Here is an 18500-nt window from a genome sequence, read left to right on the forward strand (position 1 = left end):
ACCCTCGTCCACCGCACATAAACATCACCCTGATCCACCGCACAAAACCAGCACCCTTATCCACCGCACATAAACAGCACCCTTGTCCACCGCACAAAACCAGCACCCTTATCCACCACACATAAACAGCACACTCATCCACCGCACATAAACATCACCCTCGTCCACCGCACATAAACATCACCCTGATCCACCGCACAAAACCAGCACCCTTATCCACCGCACATAAACAGCACACTCATCCACCGCACATAAACAGCACACTCATCCACCGCACATAAACATCAGCCTCGTCCACCACACATAAACAGCACACTCATCCACCGCACATAAACATCACCCTCGTCCACCACACAAAAACAGCACCCTCATCCACCGTACATAAACAGCACCCTCATCCACCACACATAAACAGCACCCTCATCCACCACACATAAACAGCACCCTCATCCACCGTACATAAACAGCACCCTCATCCACCGCACATAAACATCAGCCTCGTCCACCACACATAAACAGCACACTCATCCACCGCACATAAACATCACCCTCATCCACCGTACATAAACAGCACCCTCACCCACCACACATAAACAGCACCCTCATCCACCGTACATAAACAGCACCCTCATCCACCACACATAAACAGCACCCTCATCCACCACACATAAACAGCACACTCATCCACCGCACATAAACATCAGCCTCGTCCACCACACATAAACAGCACACTCATCCACCGCACATAAACATCACCCTCATCCACCGTACATAAACAGCACCCTCACCCACCACACATAAACAGCACACTCATCCACCACACATAAACAGCACCCTCATCCACCACACATAAACAGCACACTCATCCACCGCACATAAACAGCACACTCATCCACCGCACATAAACAGCACACTCATCCACCGCACATAAACATCACCCTCGTCCACCGCACATAAACATCACCCTGATCCACCGCACAAAACCAGCACCCTTATCCACCGCACATAAACAGCACCCTTATCCACCGCACAAAACCAGCACCCTTATCCACCACACATAAACAGCACACTTATCCACCGCACATAAACATGACCCTCGTCCACCGCACATAAACATCACCCTGATCCACCGCACAAAACCAGCACCCTTATCCACCGCACATAAACAGCACCCTTGTCCACCGCACAAAACCAGCACCCTTATCCACCACACATAAACAGCACACTCATCCACCGCACATAAACATCACCCTCGTCCACCGCACATAAACATCACCCTGATCCACCGCACAAAACCAGCACCCTTATCCACCGCACATAAACAGCACCCTTATCCACCGCACAAAACCAGCACCCTTATCCACCGCACAAAACCAGCACCCTTATCCACCGCACAAAACCAGCACCCTTATCCACCGCACATAAACAGCACCCTTATCCACCGCACATAAACAGCACCCTTATCCACCGCACATAAACAGCACCCTCTTCCACCGCACAACACCAGCACCCTCATCCACCGCACAACACCAGCACCCTCGTCCACCGCACAACACCAGCACCCTCGTCCACCGCACAACACCAGCACCCTCGTCCACCGCACACAAACAGCACCCTCATCCACCACACATATAACATAAACAGCACCCTCATCCACCACACATAAACATCACACTCATCCACCGTACATATAAAACAGCACCCTCGTCCACCACACAAAACCAGCACCCTCGTCCACCACACAAAACCAGCACACTCATTCACCGCATAGACCCAGCACCCTCATCCACCACACATAAACAGCACCCTCGTCCACCGCACATAAACAGCACCCTCGTCCACCACACATAAACAGCACCCTCATCCACCACACATAAACAGCACCCTCATCCACCACACATAAACAGCACACCCATCCACCGCACATAAATAAACAGCACACTCATCCACCGCACATAAACAGCACACTCATCCACCGCACATAAACAGCACACTCATCCACCGCACATAAACAGCACACTCATCCACCGCACATAAACAGCACACTCATCCACCGCACATAAACAGCACACTCATCCACCGCACATAAACAGCACACTCATCCACCGCACATAAACATCAGCCTCGTCCACCACACATAAACAGCACACTCATCCACCGCACATAAACATCACCCTCGTCCACCACACAAAAACAGCACCCTCATCCACCGTACATAAACAGCACCCTCATCCACCACACATAAACAGCACCCTCATCCACCACACATAAACAGCACCCTCATCCACCGTACATAAACAGCACCCTCATCCACCACACATAAACAGCACCCTCATCCACCACACATAAACAGCACACTCATCCACCGCACATAAACATCAGCCTCGTCCACCACACATAAACAGCACACTCATCCACCACACAAAACCAGCACCCTCGTCCACCACACAAAACCAGCACACTCATTCACCGCATAGACCCAGCACCCTCATCCACCACACATAAACAGCACCCTCGTCCACCGCACATAAACAGCACCCTCGTCCACCGCACATAAACAGCACACTCATCCACCGTACATAAACAGCACCCTCATCCACCACACATAAACAGCACACCCATCCACCGCACATAAATAAACAGCACACTCATCCACCGCACATAAACAGCACACTCATCCACCGCACATAAACAGCACACTCATCCACCGCACATAAACAGCACACTCATCCACCGCACATAAACAGCACACTCATCCACCGCACATAAACAGCACACTCATCCACCGCACATAAACATCAGCCTCGTCCACCACACATAAACAGCACACTCATCCACCGCACATAAACATCACCCTCGTCCACCACACAAAAACAGCACCCTCATCCACCGTACATAAACAGCACCCTCATCCACCACACATAAACAGCACCCTCATCCACCACACATAAACAGCACCCTCATCCACCGTACATAAACAGCACCCTCATCCACCACACATAAACAGCACCCTCATCCACCACACATAAACAGCACACTCATCCACCGCACATAAACATCAGCCTCGTCCACCACACATAAACAGCACACTCATCCACCGCACATAAACATCACCCTCATCCACCGTACATAAACAGCACCCTCACCCACCACACATAAACAGCACCCTCATCCACCGTACATAAACAGCACCCTCATCCACCACACATAAACAGCACCCTCATCCACCACACATAAACAGCACACTCATCCACCGCACATAAACATCAGCCTCGTCCACCACACATAAACAGCACACTCATCCACCGCACATAAACATCACCCTCATCCACCGTACATAAACAGCACCCTCACCCACCACACATAAACAGCACACTCATCCACCACACATAAACAGCACCCTCATCCACCACACATAAACAGCACACTCATCCACCGCACATAAACAGCACACTCATCCACCGCACATAAACAGCACACTCATCCACCGCACATAAACAGCACACTCATCCACCGCACATAAACAGCACACTCATCCACCGCACATAAACAGCACACTCATCCACCGCACATAAACAGCACACTCATCCACCGCACATAAACATCACCCTCGTCCACCACACAAAAACAGCACCCTCATCCACCGTACATAAACAGCACCCTCATCCACCACACATAAACAGCACCCTCATCCACCACACATAAACAGCACCCTCATCCACCGTACATAAACAGCACCCTCATCCACCACACATAAACAGCACCCTCATCCACCACACATAAACAGCACACTCATCCACCGCACATAAACATCAGCCTCGTCCACCACACATAAACAGCACACTCATCCACCACACAAAACCAGCACCCTCGTCCACCACACAAAACCAGCACACTCATTCACCGCATAGACCCAGCACCCTCATCCACCACACATAAACAGCACCCTCGTCCACCGCACATAAACAGCACCCTCGTCCACCGCACATAAACAGCACACTCATCCACCGTACATAAACAGCACCCTCATCCACCACACATAAACAGCACACCCATCCACCGCACATAAATAAACAGCACACTCATCCACCGCACATAAACAGCACACTCATCCACCGCACATAAACAGCACACTCATCCACCGCACATAAACAGCACACTCATCCACCGCACATAAACAGCACACTCATCCACCGCACATAAACAGCACACTCATCCACCGCACATAAACATCAGCCTCGTCCACCACACATAAACAGCACACTCATCCACCGCACATAAACATCACCCTCGTCCACCACACAAAAACAGCACCCTCATCCACCGTACATAAACAGCACCCTCATCCACCACACATAAACAGCACCCTCATCCACCACACATAAACAGCACCCTCATCCACCGTACATAAACAGCACCCTCATCCACCACACATAAACAGCACCCTCATCCACCACACATAAACAGCACACTCATCCACCGCACATAAACATCAGCCTCGTCCACCACACATAAACAGCACACTCATCCACCGCACATAAACATCACCCTGATCCACCACACATAAACAGCACACTCATCCACCGCACATAAACAGCACACTCATCCACCGCACATAAACAGCACCCTCATCCACCGTACATAAACAGCACCCTCATCCACCACACATAAACAGCACACTCATCCACCGCACATAAACAGCACACTCATCCACCGCACATAAACAGCATCCTCATCCACCGCACATAAACAGCACACTCATCCACCGCACATAAACAGCACACTCATCCACCGCACATAAACAGCACACTCATCCACCGCACATAAACAGCACACTCATCCACCGCACATAAACAGCACACTCATCCACCGCACATAAACAGCACACTCATCCACCGCACATAAACAGCACACTCATCCACCGCACATAAACAGCACACTCATCCACCGCACATAAACAGCACACTCATCCACCGCACATAAACAGCACACTCATCCACCGTACATAAACAGCACCCTCATCCACCACACATAAACAGCACACCCATCCACCGCACATAAATAAACAGCACACTCATCCACCGCACATAAACAGCACACTCATCCACCGCACATAAACAGCACACTCATCCACCGCACATAAACAGCACACTCATCCACCGCACATAAACAGCACACTCATCCACCGCACATAAACATCAGCCTCGTCCACCACACATAAACAGCACACTCATCCACCGCACATAAACATCACCCTCGTCCACCACACAAAAACAGCACCCTCATCCACCGTACATAAACAGCACCCTCATCCACCACACATAAACAGCACCCTCATCCACCACACATAAACAGCACCCTCATCCACCGTACATAAACAGCACCCTCATCCACCACACATAAACAGCACCCTCATCCACCACACATAAACAGCACACTCATCCACCGCACATAAACATCAGCCTCGTCCACCACACATAAACAGCACACTCATCCACCGCACATAAACATCACCCTCATCCACCGTACATAAACAGCACCCTCACCCACCACACATAAACAGCACCCTCATCCACCGTACATAAACAGCACCCTCATCCACCACACATAAACAGCACCCTCATCCACCACACATAAACAGCACACTCATCCACCGCACATAAACATCAGCCTCGTCCACCACACATAAACAGCACACTCATCCACCGCACATAAACATCACCCTCATCCACCGTACATAAACAGCACCCTCACCCACCACACATAAACAGCACACTCATCCACCACACATAAACAGCACCCTCATCCACCACACATAAACAGCACACTCATCCACCGCACATAAACAGCACACTCATCCACCGCACATAAACAGCACACTCATCCACCGCACATAAACAGCACACTCATCCACCGCACATAAACAGCACACTCATCCACCGCACATAAACAGCACACTCATCCACCGCACATAAACAGCACACTCATCCACCGCACATAAACATCACCCTCGTCCACCGCACATAAACATCACCCTGATCCACCGCACAAAACCAGCACCCTTATCCACCGCACATAAACAGCACCCTTATCCACCGCACAAAACCAGCACCCTTATCCACCACACATAAACAGCACACTTATCCACCGCACATAAACATGACCCTCGTCCACCGCACATAAACATCACCCTGATCCACCGCACAAAACCAGCACCCTTATCCACCGCACATAAACAGCACCCTTGTCCACCGCACAAAACCAGCACCCTTATCCACCACACATAAACAGCACACTCATCCACCGCACATAAACATCACCCTCGTCCAACGCACATAAACATCACCCTGATCCACCGCACAAAACCAGCACCCTTATCCACCGCACATAAACAGCACCCTTATCCACCGCACAAAACCAGCACCCTTATCCACCGCACAAAACCAGCACCCTTATCTACCGCACATAAACAGCACCCTTATCCACCGCACATAAACAGCACCCTTATCCACCGCACATAAACAGCACCCTCTTCCACCGCACAACACCAGCACCCTCATCCACCGCACAACACCAGCACCCTCGTCCACCGCACAACACCAGCACCCTCGTCCACCGCACAACACCAGCACCCTCGTCCACCGCACACAAACAGCACCCTCATCCACCACACATATAACATAAACAGCACCCTCATCCACCACACATAAACATCACACTCATCCACCGTACATATAAAACAGCACCCTCGTCCACCACACAAAACCAGCACCCTCGTCCACCACACAAAACCAGCACACTCATTCACCGCATAGACCCAGCACCCTCATCCACCACACATAAACAGCACCCTCGTCCACCGCACATAAACAGCACCCTCGTCCACCACACATAAACAGCACCCTCATCCACCACACATAAACAGCACCCTCATCCACCACACATAAACAGCACACCCATCCACCGCACATAAATAAACAGCACACTCATCCACCGCACATAAACAGCACACTCATCCACCGCACATAAACAGCACACTCATCCACCGCACATAAACAGCACACTCATCCACCGCACATAAACAGCACACTCATCCACCGCACATAAACAGCACACTCATCCACCGCACATAAACAGCACACTCATCCACCGCACATAAACATCAGCCTCGTCCACCACACATAAACAGCACACTCATCCACCGCACATAAACATCACCCTCGTCCACCACACAAAAACAGCACCCTCATCCACCGTACATAAACAGCACCCTCATCCACCACACATAAACAGCACCCTCATCCACCACACATAAACAGCACCCTCATCCACCGTACATAAACAGCACCCTCATCCACCACACATAAACAGCACCCTCATCCACAACACATAAACAGCACACTCATCCACCGCACATAAACATCAGCCTCGTCCACCACACATAAACAGCACACTCATCCACCACACAAAACCAGCACCCTCGTCCACCACACAAAACCAGCACACTCATTCACCGCATAGACCCAGCACCCTCATCCACCACACATAAACAGCACCCTCGTCCACCGCACATAAACAGCACCCTCGTCCACCGCACATAAACAGCACACTCATCCACCGTACATAAACAGCACCCTCATCCACCACACATAAACAGCACACCCATCCACCGCACATAAATAAACAGCACACTCATCCACCGCACATAAACAGCACACTCATCCACCGCACATAAACATCAGCCTCGTCCACCACACATAAACAGCACACTCATCCACCGCACATAAACATCACCCTCATCCACCGTACATAAACAGCACCCTCACCCACCACACATAAACAGCACACTCATCCACCACACATAAACAGCACCCTCATCCACCACACATAAACAGCACACTCATCCACCGCACATAAACAGCACACTCATCCACCGCACATAAACAGCACACTCATCCACCGCACATAAACAGCACACTCATCCACCGCACATAAACAGCACACTCATCCACCGCACATAAACAGCACACTCATCCACCGCACATAAACAGCACACTCATCCACCGCACATAAACATCACCCTCGTCCACCGCACATAAACATCACCCTGATCCACCGCACAAAACCAGCACCCTTATCCACCGCACATAAACAGCACCCTTATCCACCGCACAAAACCAGCACCCTTATCCACCACACATAAACAGCACACTTATCCACCGCACATAAACATGACCCTCGTCCACCGCACATAAACATCACCCTGATCCACCGCACAAAACCAGCACCCTTATCCACCGCACATAAACAGCACCCTTGTCCACCGCACAAAACCAGCACCCTTATCCACCACACATAAACAGCACACTCATCCACCGCACATAAACATCACCCTCGTCCACCGCACATAAACATCACCCTGATCCACCGCACAAAACCAGCACCCTTATCCACCGCACATAAACAGCACCCTTATCCACCGCACAAAACCAGCACCCTTATCCACCGCACAAAACCAGCACCCTTATCCACCGCACAAAACCAGCACCCTTATCCACCGCACATAAACAGCACCCTTATCCACCGCACATAAACAGCACCCTTATCCACCGCACATAAACAGCACCCTCTTCCACCGCACAACACCAGCACCCTCATCCACCGCACAACACCAGCACCCTCGTCCACCGCACAACACCAGCACCCTCGTCCACCGCACAACACCAGCACCCTCGTCCACCGCACACAAACAGCACCCTCATCCACCACACATATAACATAAACAGCACCCTCATCCACCACACATAAACATCACACTCATCCACCGTACATATAAAACAGCACCCTCGTCCACCACACAAAACCAGCACCCTCGTCCACCACACAAAACCAGCACACTCATTCACCGCATAGACCCAGCACCCTCATCCACCACACATAAACAGCACCCTCGTCCACCGCACATAAACAGCACCCTCGTCCACCACACATAAACAGCACCCTCATCCACCACACATAAACAGCACCCTCATCCACCACACATAAACAGCACACCCATCCACCGCACATAAATAAACAGCACACTCATCCACCGCACATAAACAGCACACTCATCCACCGCACATAAACAGCACACTCATCCACCGCACATAAACAGCACACTCATCCACCGCACATAAACAGCACACTCATCCACCGCACATAAACAGCACACTCATCCACCGCACATAAACAGCACACTCATCCACCGCACATAAACATCAGCCTCGTCCACCACACATAAACAGCACACTCATCCACCGCACATAAACATCACCCTCGTCCACCACACAAAAACAGCACCCTCATCCACCGTACATAAACAGCACCCTCATCCACCACACATAAACAGCACCCTCATCCACCACACATAAACAGCACCCTCATCCACCGTACATAAACAGCACCCTCATCCACCACACATAAACAGCACCCTCATCCACCACACATAAACAGCACACTCATCCACCGCACATAAACATCAGCCTCGTCCACCACACATAAACAGCACACTCATCCACCACACAAAACCAGCACCCTCGTCCACCACACAAAACCAGCACACTCATTCACCGCATAGACCCAGCACCCTCATCCACCACACATAAACAGCACCCTCGTCCACCGCACATAAACAGCACCCTCGTCCACCGCACATAAACAGCACACTCATCCACCGTACATAAACAGCACCCTCATCCACCACACATAAACAGCACACCCATCCACCGCACATAAATAAACAGCACACTCATCCACCGCACATAAACAGCACACTCATCCACCGCACATAAACAGCACACTCATCCACCGCACATAAACAGCACACTCATCCACCGCACATAAACAGCACACTCATCCACCGCACATAAACAGCACACTCATCCACCGCACATAAACATCAGCCTCGTCCACCACACATAAACAGCACACTCATCCACCGCACATAAACATCACCCTCGTCCACCACACAAAAACAGCACCCTCATCCACCGTACATAAACAGCACCCTCATCCACCACACATAAACAGCACCCTCATCCACCACACATAAACAGCACCCTCATCCACCGTACATAAACAGCACCCTCATCCACCACACATAAACAGCACCCTCATCCACCACACATAAACAGCACACTCATCCACCGCACATAAACATCAGCCTCGTCCACCACACATAAACAGCACACTCATCCACCGCACATAAACATCACCCTCATCCACCGTACATAAACAGCACCCTCACCCACCACACATAAACAGCACCCTCATCCACCGTACATAAACAGCACCCTCATCCACCACACATAAACAGCACCCTCATCCACCACACATAAACAGCACACTCATCCACCGCACATAAACATCAGCCTCGTCCACCACACATAAACAGCACACTCATCCACCGCACATAAACATCACCCTCATCCACCGTACATAAACAGCACCCTCACCCACCACACATAAACAGCACACTCATCCACCACACATAAACAGCACCCTCATCCACCACACATAAACAGCACACTCATCCACCGCACATAAACAGCACACTCATCCACCGCACATAAACAGCACACTCATCCACCGCACATAAACAGCACACTCATCCACCGCACATAAACAGCACACTCATCCACCGCACATAAACAGCACACTCATCCACCGCACATAAACAGCACACTCATCCACCGCACATAAACATCACCCTCGTCCACCACACAAAAACAGCACCCTCATCCACCGTACATAAACAGCACCCTCATCCACCACACATAAACAGCACCCTCATCCACCACACATAAACAGCACCCTCATCCACCGTACATAAACAGCACCCTCATCCACCACACATAAACAGCACCCTCATCCACCACACATAAACAGCACACTCATCCACCGCACATAAACATCAGCCTCGTCCACCACACATAAACAGCACACTCATCCACCACACAAAACCAGCACCCTCGTCCACCACACAAAACCAGCACACTCATTCACCGCATAGACCCAGCACCCTCATCCACCACACATAAACAGCACCCTCGTCCACCGCACATAAACAGCACCCTCGTCCACCGCACATAAACAGCACACTCATCCACCGTACATAAACAGCACCCTCATCCACCACACATAAACAGCACACCCATCCACCGCACATAAATAAACAGCACACTCATCCACCGCACATAAACAGCACACTCATCCACCGCACATAAACAGCACACTCATCCACCGCACATAAACAGCACACTCATCCACCGCACATAAACAGCACACTCATCCACCGCACATAAACAGCACACTCATCCACCGCACATAAACATCAGCCTCGTCCACCACACATAAACAGCACACTCATCCACCGCACATAAACATCACCCTCGTCCACCACACAAAAACAGCACCCTCATCCACCGTACATAAACAGCACCCTCATCCACCACACATAAACAGCACCCTCATCCACCACACATAAACAGCACCCTCATCCACCGTACATAAACAGCACCCTCATCCACCACACATAAACAGCACCCTCATCCACCACACATAAACAGCACACTCATCCACCGCACATAAACATCAGCCTCGTCCACCACACATAAACAGCACACTCATCCACCGCACATAAACATCACCCTGATCCACCACACATAAACAGCACACTCATCCACCGCACATAAACAGCACACTCATCCACCGCACATAAACAGCACCCTCATCCACCGTACATAAACAGCACCCTCATCCACCACACATAAACAGCACACTCATCCACCGCACATAAACAGCACACTCATCCACCGCACATAAACAGCATCCTCATCCACCGCACATAAACAGCACACTCATCCACCGCACATAAACAGCACACTCATCCACCGCACATAAACAGCACACTCATCCACCGCACATAAACAGCACACTCATCCACCGCACATAAACAGCACACTCATCCACCGCACATAAACAGCACACTCATCCACCGCACATAAACAGCACACTCATCCACCGCACATAAACAGCACACTCATCCACCGCACATAAACAGCACACTCATCCACCGCACATAAACAGCACACTCATCCACCGCACATAAACAGCACACTCATCCACCGTACATAAACAGCACCCTCATCCACCACACATAAACAGCACACCCATCCACCGCACATAAATAAACAGCACACTCATCCACCGCACATAAACAGCACACTCATCCACCGCACATAAACAGCACACTCATCCACCGCACATAAACAGCACACTCATCCACCGCACATAAACAGCACACTCATCCACCGCACATAAACAGCACACTCATCCACCGCACATAAACATCAGCCTCGTCCACCACACATAAACAGCACACTCATCCACCGCACATAAACATCACCCTCGTCCACCACACAAAAACAGCACCCTCATCCACCGTACATAAACAGCACCCTCATCCACCACACATAAACAGCACCCTCATCCACCACACATAAACAGCACCCTCATCCACCGTACATAAACAGCACCCTCATCCACCACACATAAACAGCACCCTCATCCACCACACATAAACAGCACACTCATCCACCGCACATAAACATCAGCCTCGTCCACCACACATAAACAGCACACTCATCCACCGCACATAAACATCACCCTCATCCACCGTACATAAACAGCACCCTCACCCACCACACATAAACAGCACCCTCATCCACCGTACATAAACAGCACCCTCATCCACCACACATAAACAGCACCCTCATCCACCACACATAAACAGCACACTCATCCACCGCACATAAACATCAGCCTCGTCCACCACACATAAACAGCACACTCATCCACCGCACATAAACATCACCCTCATCCACCGTACATAAACAGCACCCTCACCCACCACACATAAACAGCACACTCATCCACCACACATAAACAGCACCCTCATCCACCACACATAAACAGCACACTCATCCACCGCACATAAACAGCACACTCATCCACCGCACATAAACAGCACACTCATCCACCGCACATAAACAGCACACTCATCCACCGCACATAAACAGCACACTCATCCACCGCACATAAACAGCACACTCATCCACCGCACATAAACAGCACACTCATCCACCGCACATAAACATCACCCTCGTCCACCGCACATAAACATCACCCTGATCCACCGCACAAAACCAGCACCCTTATCCACCGCACATAAACAGCACCCTTATCCACCGCACAAAACCAGCACCCTTATCCACCACACATAAACAGCACACTTATCCACCGCACATAAACATGACCCTCGTCCACCGCACATAAACATCACCCTGATCCACCGCACAAAACCAGCACCCTTATCCACCGCACATAAACAGCACCCTTGTCCACCGCACAAAACCAGCACCCTTATCCACCACACATAAACAGCACACTCATCCACCGCACATAAACATCACCCTCGTCCACCGCACATAAACATCACCCTGATCCACCGCACAAAACCAGCACCCTTATCCACCGCACATAAACAGCACCCTTATCCACCGCACAAAACCAGCACCCTTATCCACCGCACAAAACCAGCACCCTTATCCACCGCACAAAACCAGCACCCTTATCCACCGCACATAAACAGCACCCTTATCCACCGCACATAAACAGCACCCTTATCCACCGCACATAAACAGCACCCTCTTCCACCGCACAACACCAGCACCCTCATCCACCGCACAACACCAGCACCCTCGTCCACCGCACAACACCAGCACCCTCGTCCACCGCACAACACCAGCACCCTCGTCCACCGCACACAAACAGCACCCTCATCCACCACACATATAACATAAACAGCACCCTCATCCACCACACATAAACATCACACTCATCCACCGTACATATAAAACAGCACCCTCGTCCACCACACAAAACCAGCACCCTCATTCACCGCATAGACCCAGCACCCTCATCCACCACACATAAACAGCACCCTCGTCCACCGCACATAAACAGCACCCTCGTCCACCACACATAAACAGCACCCTCATCCACCACACATAAACAGCACCCTCATCCACCACACATAAACAGCACACCCATCCACCGCACATAAATAAACAGCACACTCATCCACCGCACATAAACAGCACACTCATCCACCGCACATAAACAGCACACTCATCCACCGCACATAAACAGCACACTCATCCACCGCACATAAACAGCACACTCATCCACCGCACATAAACAGCACACTCATCCACCGCACATAAACAGCACACTCATCCACCGCACATAAACATCAGCCTCGTCCACCACACATAAACAGCACACTCATCCACCGCACATAAACATCACCCTCGTCCACCACACAAAAACAGCACCCTCATCCACCGTACATAAACAGCACCCTCATCCACCACACATAAACAGCACCCTCATCCACCACACATAAACAGCACCCTCATCCACCGTACATAAACAGCACCCTCATCCACCACACATAAACAGCACCCTCATCCACCACACATAAACAGCACACTCATCCACCGCACATAAACATCAGCCTCGTCCACCACACATAAACAGCACACTCATCCACCACACAAAACCAGCACCCTCGTCCACCACACAAAACCAGCACACTCATTCACCGCATAGACCCAGCACCCTCATCCACCACACATAAACAGCACCCTCGTCCACCGCACATAAACAGCACCCTCGTCCACCGCACATAAACAGCACACTCATCCACCGTACATAAACAGCACCCTCATCCACCACACATAAACAGCACACCCATCCACCGCACATAAATAAACAGCACACTCATCCACCGCACATAAACAGCACACTCATCCACCGCACATAAACAGCACACTCATCCACCGCACATAAACAGCACACTCATCCACCGCACATAAACAGCACACTCATCCACCGCACATAAACAGCACACTCATCCACCGCACATAAACATCAGCCTCGTCCACCACACATAAACAGCACACTCATCCACCGCACATAAACATCACCCTCGTCCACCACACAAAAACAGCACCCTCATCCACCGTACATAAACAGCACCCTCATCCACCACACATAAACAGCACCCTCATCCACCACACATAAACAGCACCCTCATCCACCGTACATAAACAGCACCCTCATCCACCACACATAAACAGCACCCTCATCCACCACACATAAACAGCACACTCATCCACCGCACATAAACATCAGCCTCGTCCACCACACATAAACAGCACACTCATCCACCGCACATAAACATCACCCTCATCCACCGTACATAAACAGCACCCTCACCCACCACACATAAACAGCACCCTCATCCACCGTACATAAACAGCACCCTCATCCACCACACATAAACAGCACCCTCATCCACCACACATAAACAGCACACTCATCCACCGCACATAAACATCAGCCTCGTCCACCACACATAAACAGCACACTCATCCACCGCACATAAACATCACCCTCATCCACCGTACATAAACAGCACCCTCACCCACCACGCATAAACAGCACACTCATCCACCACACATAAACAGCACCCTCATCCACCACACATAAACAGCACACTCATCCACCGCACATAAACAGCACACTCATCCACCGCACATAAACAGCACACTCATCCACCGCACATAAACAGCACACTCATCCACCGCACATAAACAGCACACTCATCCACCGCACATAAACAGCACACTCATCCACCGCACATAAACAGCACACTCATCCACCGCACATAAACATCACCCTCGTCCACCGCACATAAACATCACCCTGATCCACCGCACAAAACCAGCACCCTTATCCACCGCACAAAACCAGCACCCTTATCCACCACACATAAACAGCACACTTATCCACCGCACATAAACATGACCCTCGTCCACCGCACATAAACATCACCCTGATCCACCGCACAAAACCAGCACCCTTATCCACCGCACATAAACAGCACCCTTGTCCACCGCACAAAACCAGCACCCTTATCCACCACACATAAACAGCACACTCATCCACCGCACATAAACATCACCCTGATCCACCGCACAAAACCAGCACCCTTATCCACCGCACATAAACAGCACCCTTGTCCACCGCACAAAACCAGCACCCTTATCCACCACACATAAACAGCACACTCATCCACCGCACATAAACATCACCCTCGTCCACCGCACATAAACATCACCCTGATCCACCGCACATAAACAGCACCCTTATCCACCGCACAAAACCAGCACCCTTATCCACCACACATAAACAGCACACTTATCCACCGCACATAAACATGACCCTCGTCCACCGCACATAAACATCACCCTGATCCACCGCACAAAACCAGCACCCTTATCCACCGCACATAAACAGCACCCTTGTCCACCGCACAAAACCAGCACCCTTATCCACCACACATAAACAGCACACTCATCCACCGCACATAAACATCACCCTCGTCCACCGCACATAAACATCACCCTGATCCACCGCACAAAACCAGCACCCTTATCCACCGCACATAAACAGCACCCTTATCCACCGCACAAAACCAGCACCCTTATCCACCGCACAAAACCAGCACCCTTATCCACCGCACAAAACCAGCACCCTTATCCACCGCACATAAACAGCACCCTTATCCACCGCACATAAACAGCACCCTTATCCACCGCACATAAACAGCACCCTCTTCCACCGCACAACACCAGCATCCTCATCCACCGCACAACACCAGCACCCTCGTCCACCGCACAACACCAGCACCCTCGTCCACCGCACAACACCAGCACCCTCGTCCACCGCACACAAACAGCACCCTCATCCACCACACATATAACATAAACAGCACCCTCATCCACCACACATAAACATCACACTCATCCACCGTACATATAAAACAGCACCCTCGTCCACCACACAAAACCAGCACCCTCGTCCACCACACAAAACCAGCACACTCATTCACCGCATAGACCCAGCACCCTCATCCACCACACATAAACAGCACCCTCGTCCACCGCACATAAACAGCACCCTCGTCCACCACACATAAACAGCACCCTCATCCACCACACATAAACAGCACCCTCATCCACCACACATAAACAGCACCCTCATCCACCACACATAAATAGCACCCTTATCCACCGCACAAACCAGCACCCTCGTCCACCACACAAAACCAGCACCCTCGTCCACCGCACTAAGAGTAAGAGCACAAATCTTGCCTACTGCACCATCCTCTCCTGCATTCTATGGCGAAAATATACTGCACATACTGCACACACTCCCCACTATCGTTTTGGCACTGCGGGTGCGTACGGTACATAGCGAGTCACGACCGACATTCTATCAAACAAACCTTTATCGTGTCCAATGGGTGCCCGGCGAGTACCAAACACACTCCGCCGAATCCTCCAGCGAAAAAGTTCTTCAGGGGACTGATCCTCGCCTGCTCAGCCATCCTGCCCTTGCAACTGTGCCAGAGGAGAACACACGGTATCACAATTCCAAAGCTTTCGTCACAATCAAACTGTCAGCACCGACTCGCATCACCACTTCCTGCTGTGGTGAAACATTAATTCTTCGAGTTAGAAAAAGTTACTGAGTTTGAGTTCCGCGCTACACTTTTCATTGAAACAGGTTTAAACAAATCGATCGGGTATTCTGGATTGGCAAGGCCAAAACAGCATTGCGTTACATGTCTCAGATGTCGTTTGGCAATGAGTCTTCTTCTTCTTTCATTTCAATTGCTCTCCTCTTTTGCGTGCTATTGATGCGGTGTAGCTGCTTGTGCTTATAGCGGTGGTTAAAGGCTTGAAGTGATTTTCGTATTTCTCTGAAAACGCAGCCAACGAAAACATATATCGCTGGCGAAGGTAGAACATTAAGAAAACGATAAAACTGGCTAAGGGTGGCGCATACAGCTGCCTAGTCAGACCGCCAGGTAAGGTTAGATCCATGTTATCGTATACTAGAATGTCCTGCAGTTGACGTCACCAGGGTGTAGAGAGAGAGAGAGAGAGAGTGCATATGCGCGATTCTCGCACGTTGGTTGTGGGTTCCCTCTATCTGAGTCATTTTGTATTTCCTCAGGATTGTTGACTGGAATATTTGTAGTCAAACAGGTATACACATACTTGTTGGACTGTCCGACAAGCGTTCGGTGTACACAATAAATTAGGGGATACATCATCAAACACACACGTCGGTGATGCTGATGGATCCCTCATCACAGGTTCTCCTTGCTGTGAAGGCTGCCTATCCTGGCATTTGTTGCAAGATGGTGATGTTGACAATGTCGTTTCTGTTTGGCCAGTTGAGCTGATGGGACCATGTCTTCGTAGTTCAATTCCTTGGTGTGAAGCGTGCAAACGATCGAGTATGTCTGAATGGGCTGCAAC

General features: G+C 50.7%; 1 protein-coding gene across 6 annotated transcripts in view; it reads right to left on the bottom strand.

Moving 5' to 3' along the window:
- SLC25A20 (solute carrier family 25 member 20) overlaps positions 1–18500 on the bottom strand; it is a 92818-nt gene that overhangs the window by 59508 nt on the left and 14810 nt on the right. For 5 of the 6 annotated variants that reach the window (XM_078766794.1, XM_078766792.1, XM_068132572.2 and 2 more), the window contains exon 3: positions 17459–17573. In XM_078766794.1, the coding sequence (XP_078622920.1) occupies positions 17459–17560 (102 nt within the window). In that variant the 5' untranslated portion in view covers positions 17561–17573. Of the gene's footprint in view, positions 1–17458; positions 17574–17797; positions 17866–18500 lie in introns of those variants that run through there. The other variant, XM_068132574.2, reaches the window with a different exon arrangement.

The sequence above is a fragment of the Myxine glutinosa genome, chromosome 12 (genome assembly GCF_964187855.1).
Source record: "Myxine glutinosa chromosome 12, kmMyxGlut1.1, whole genome shotgun sequence".
NCBI classification, from domain to species: Eukaryota; Metazoa; Chordata; class Myxini; order Myxiniformes; family Myxinidae; genus Myxine; species Myxine glutinosa.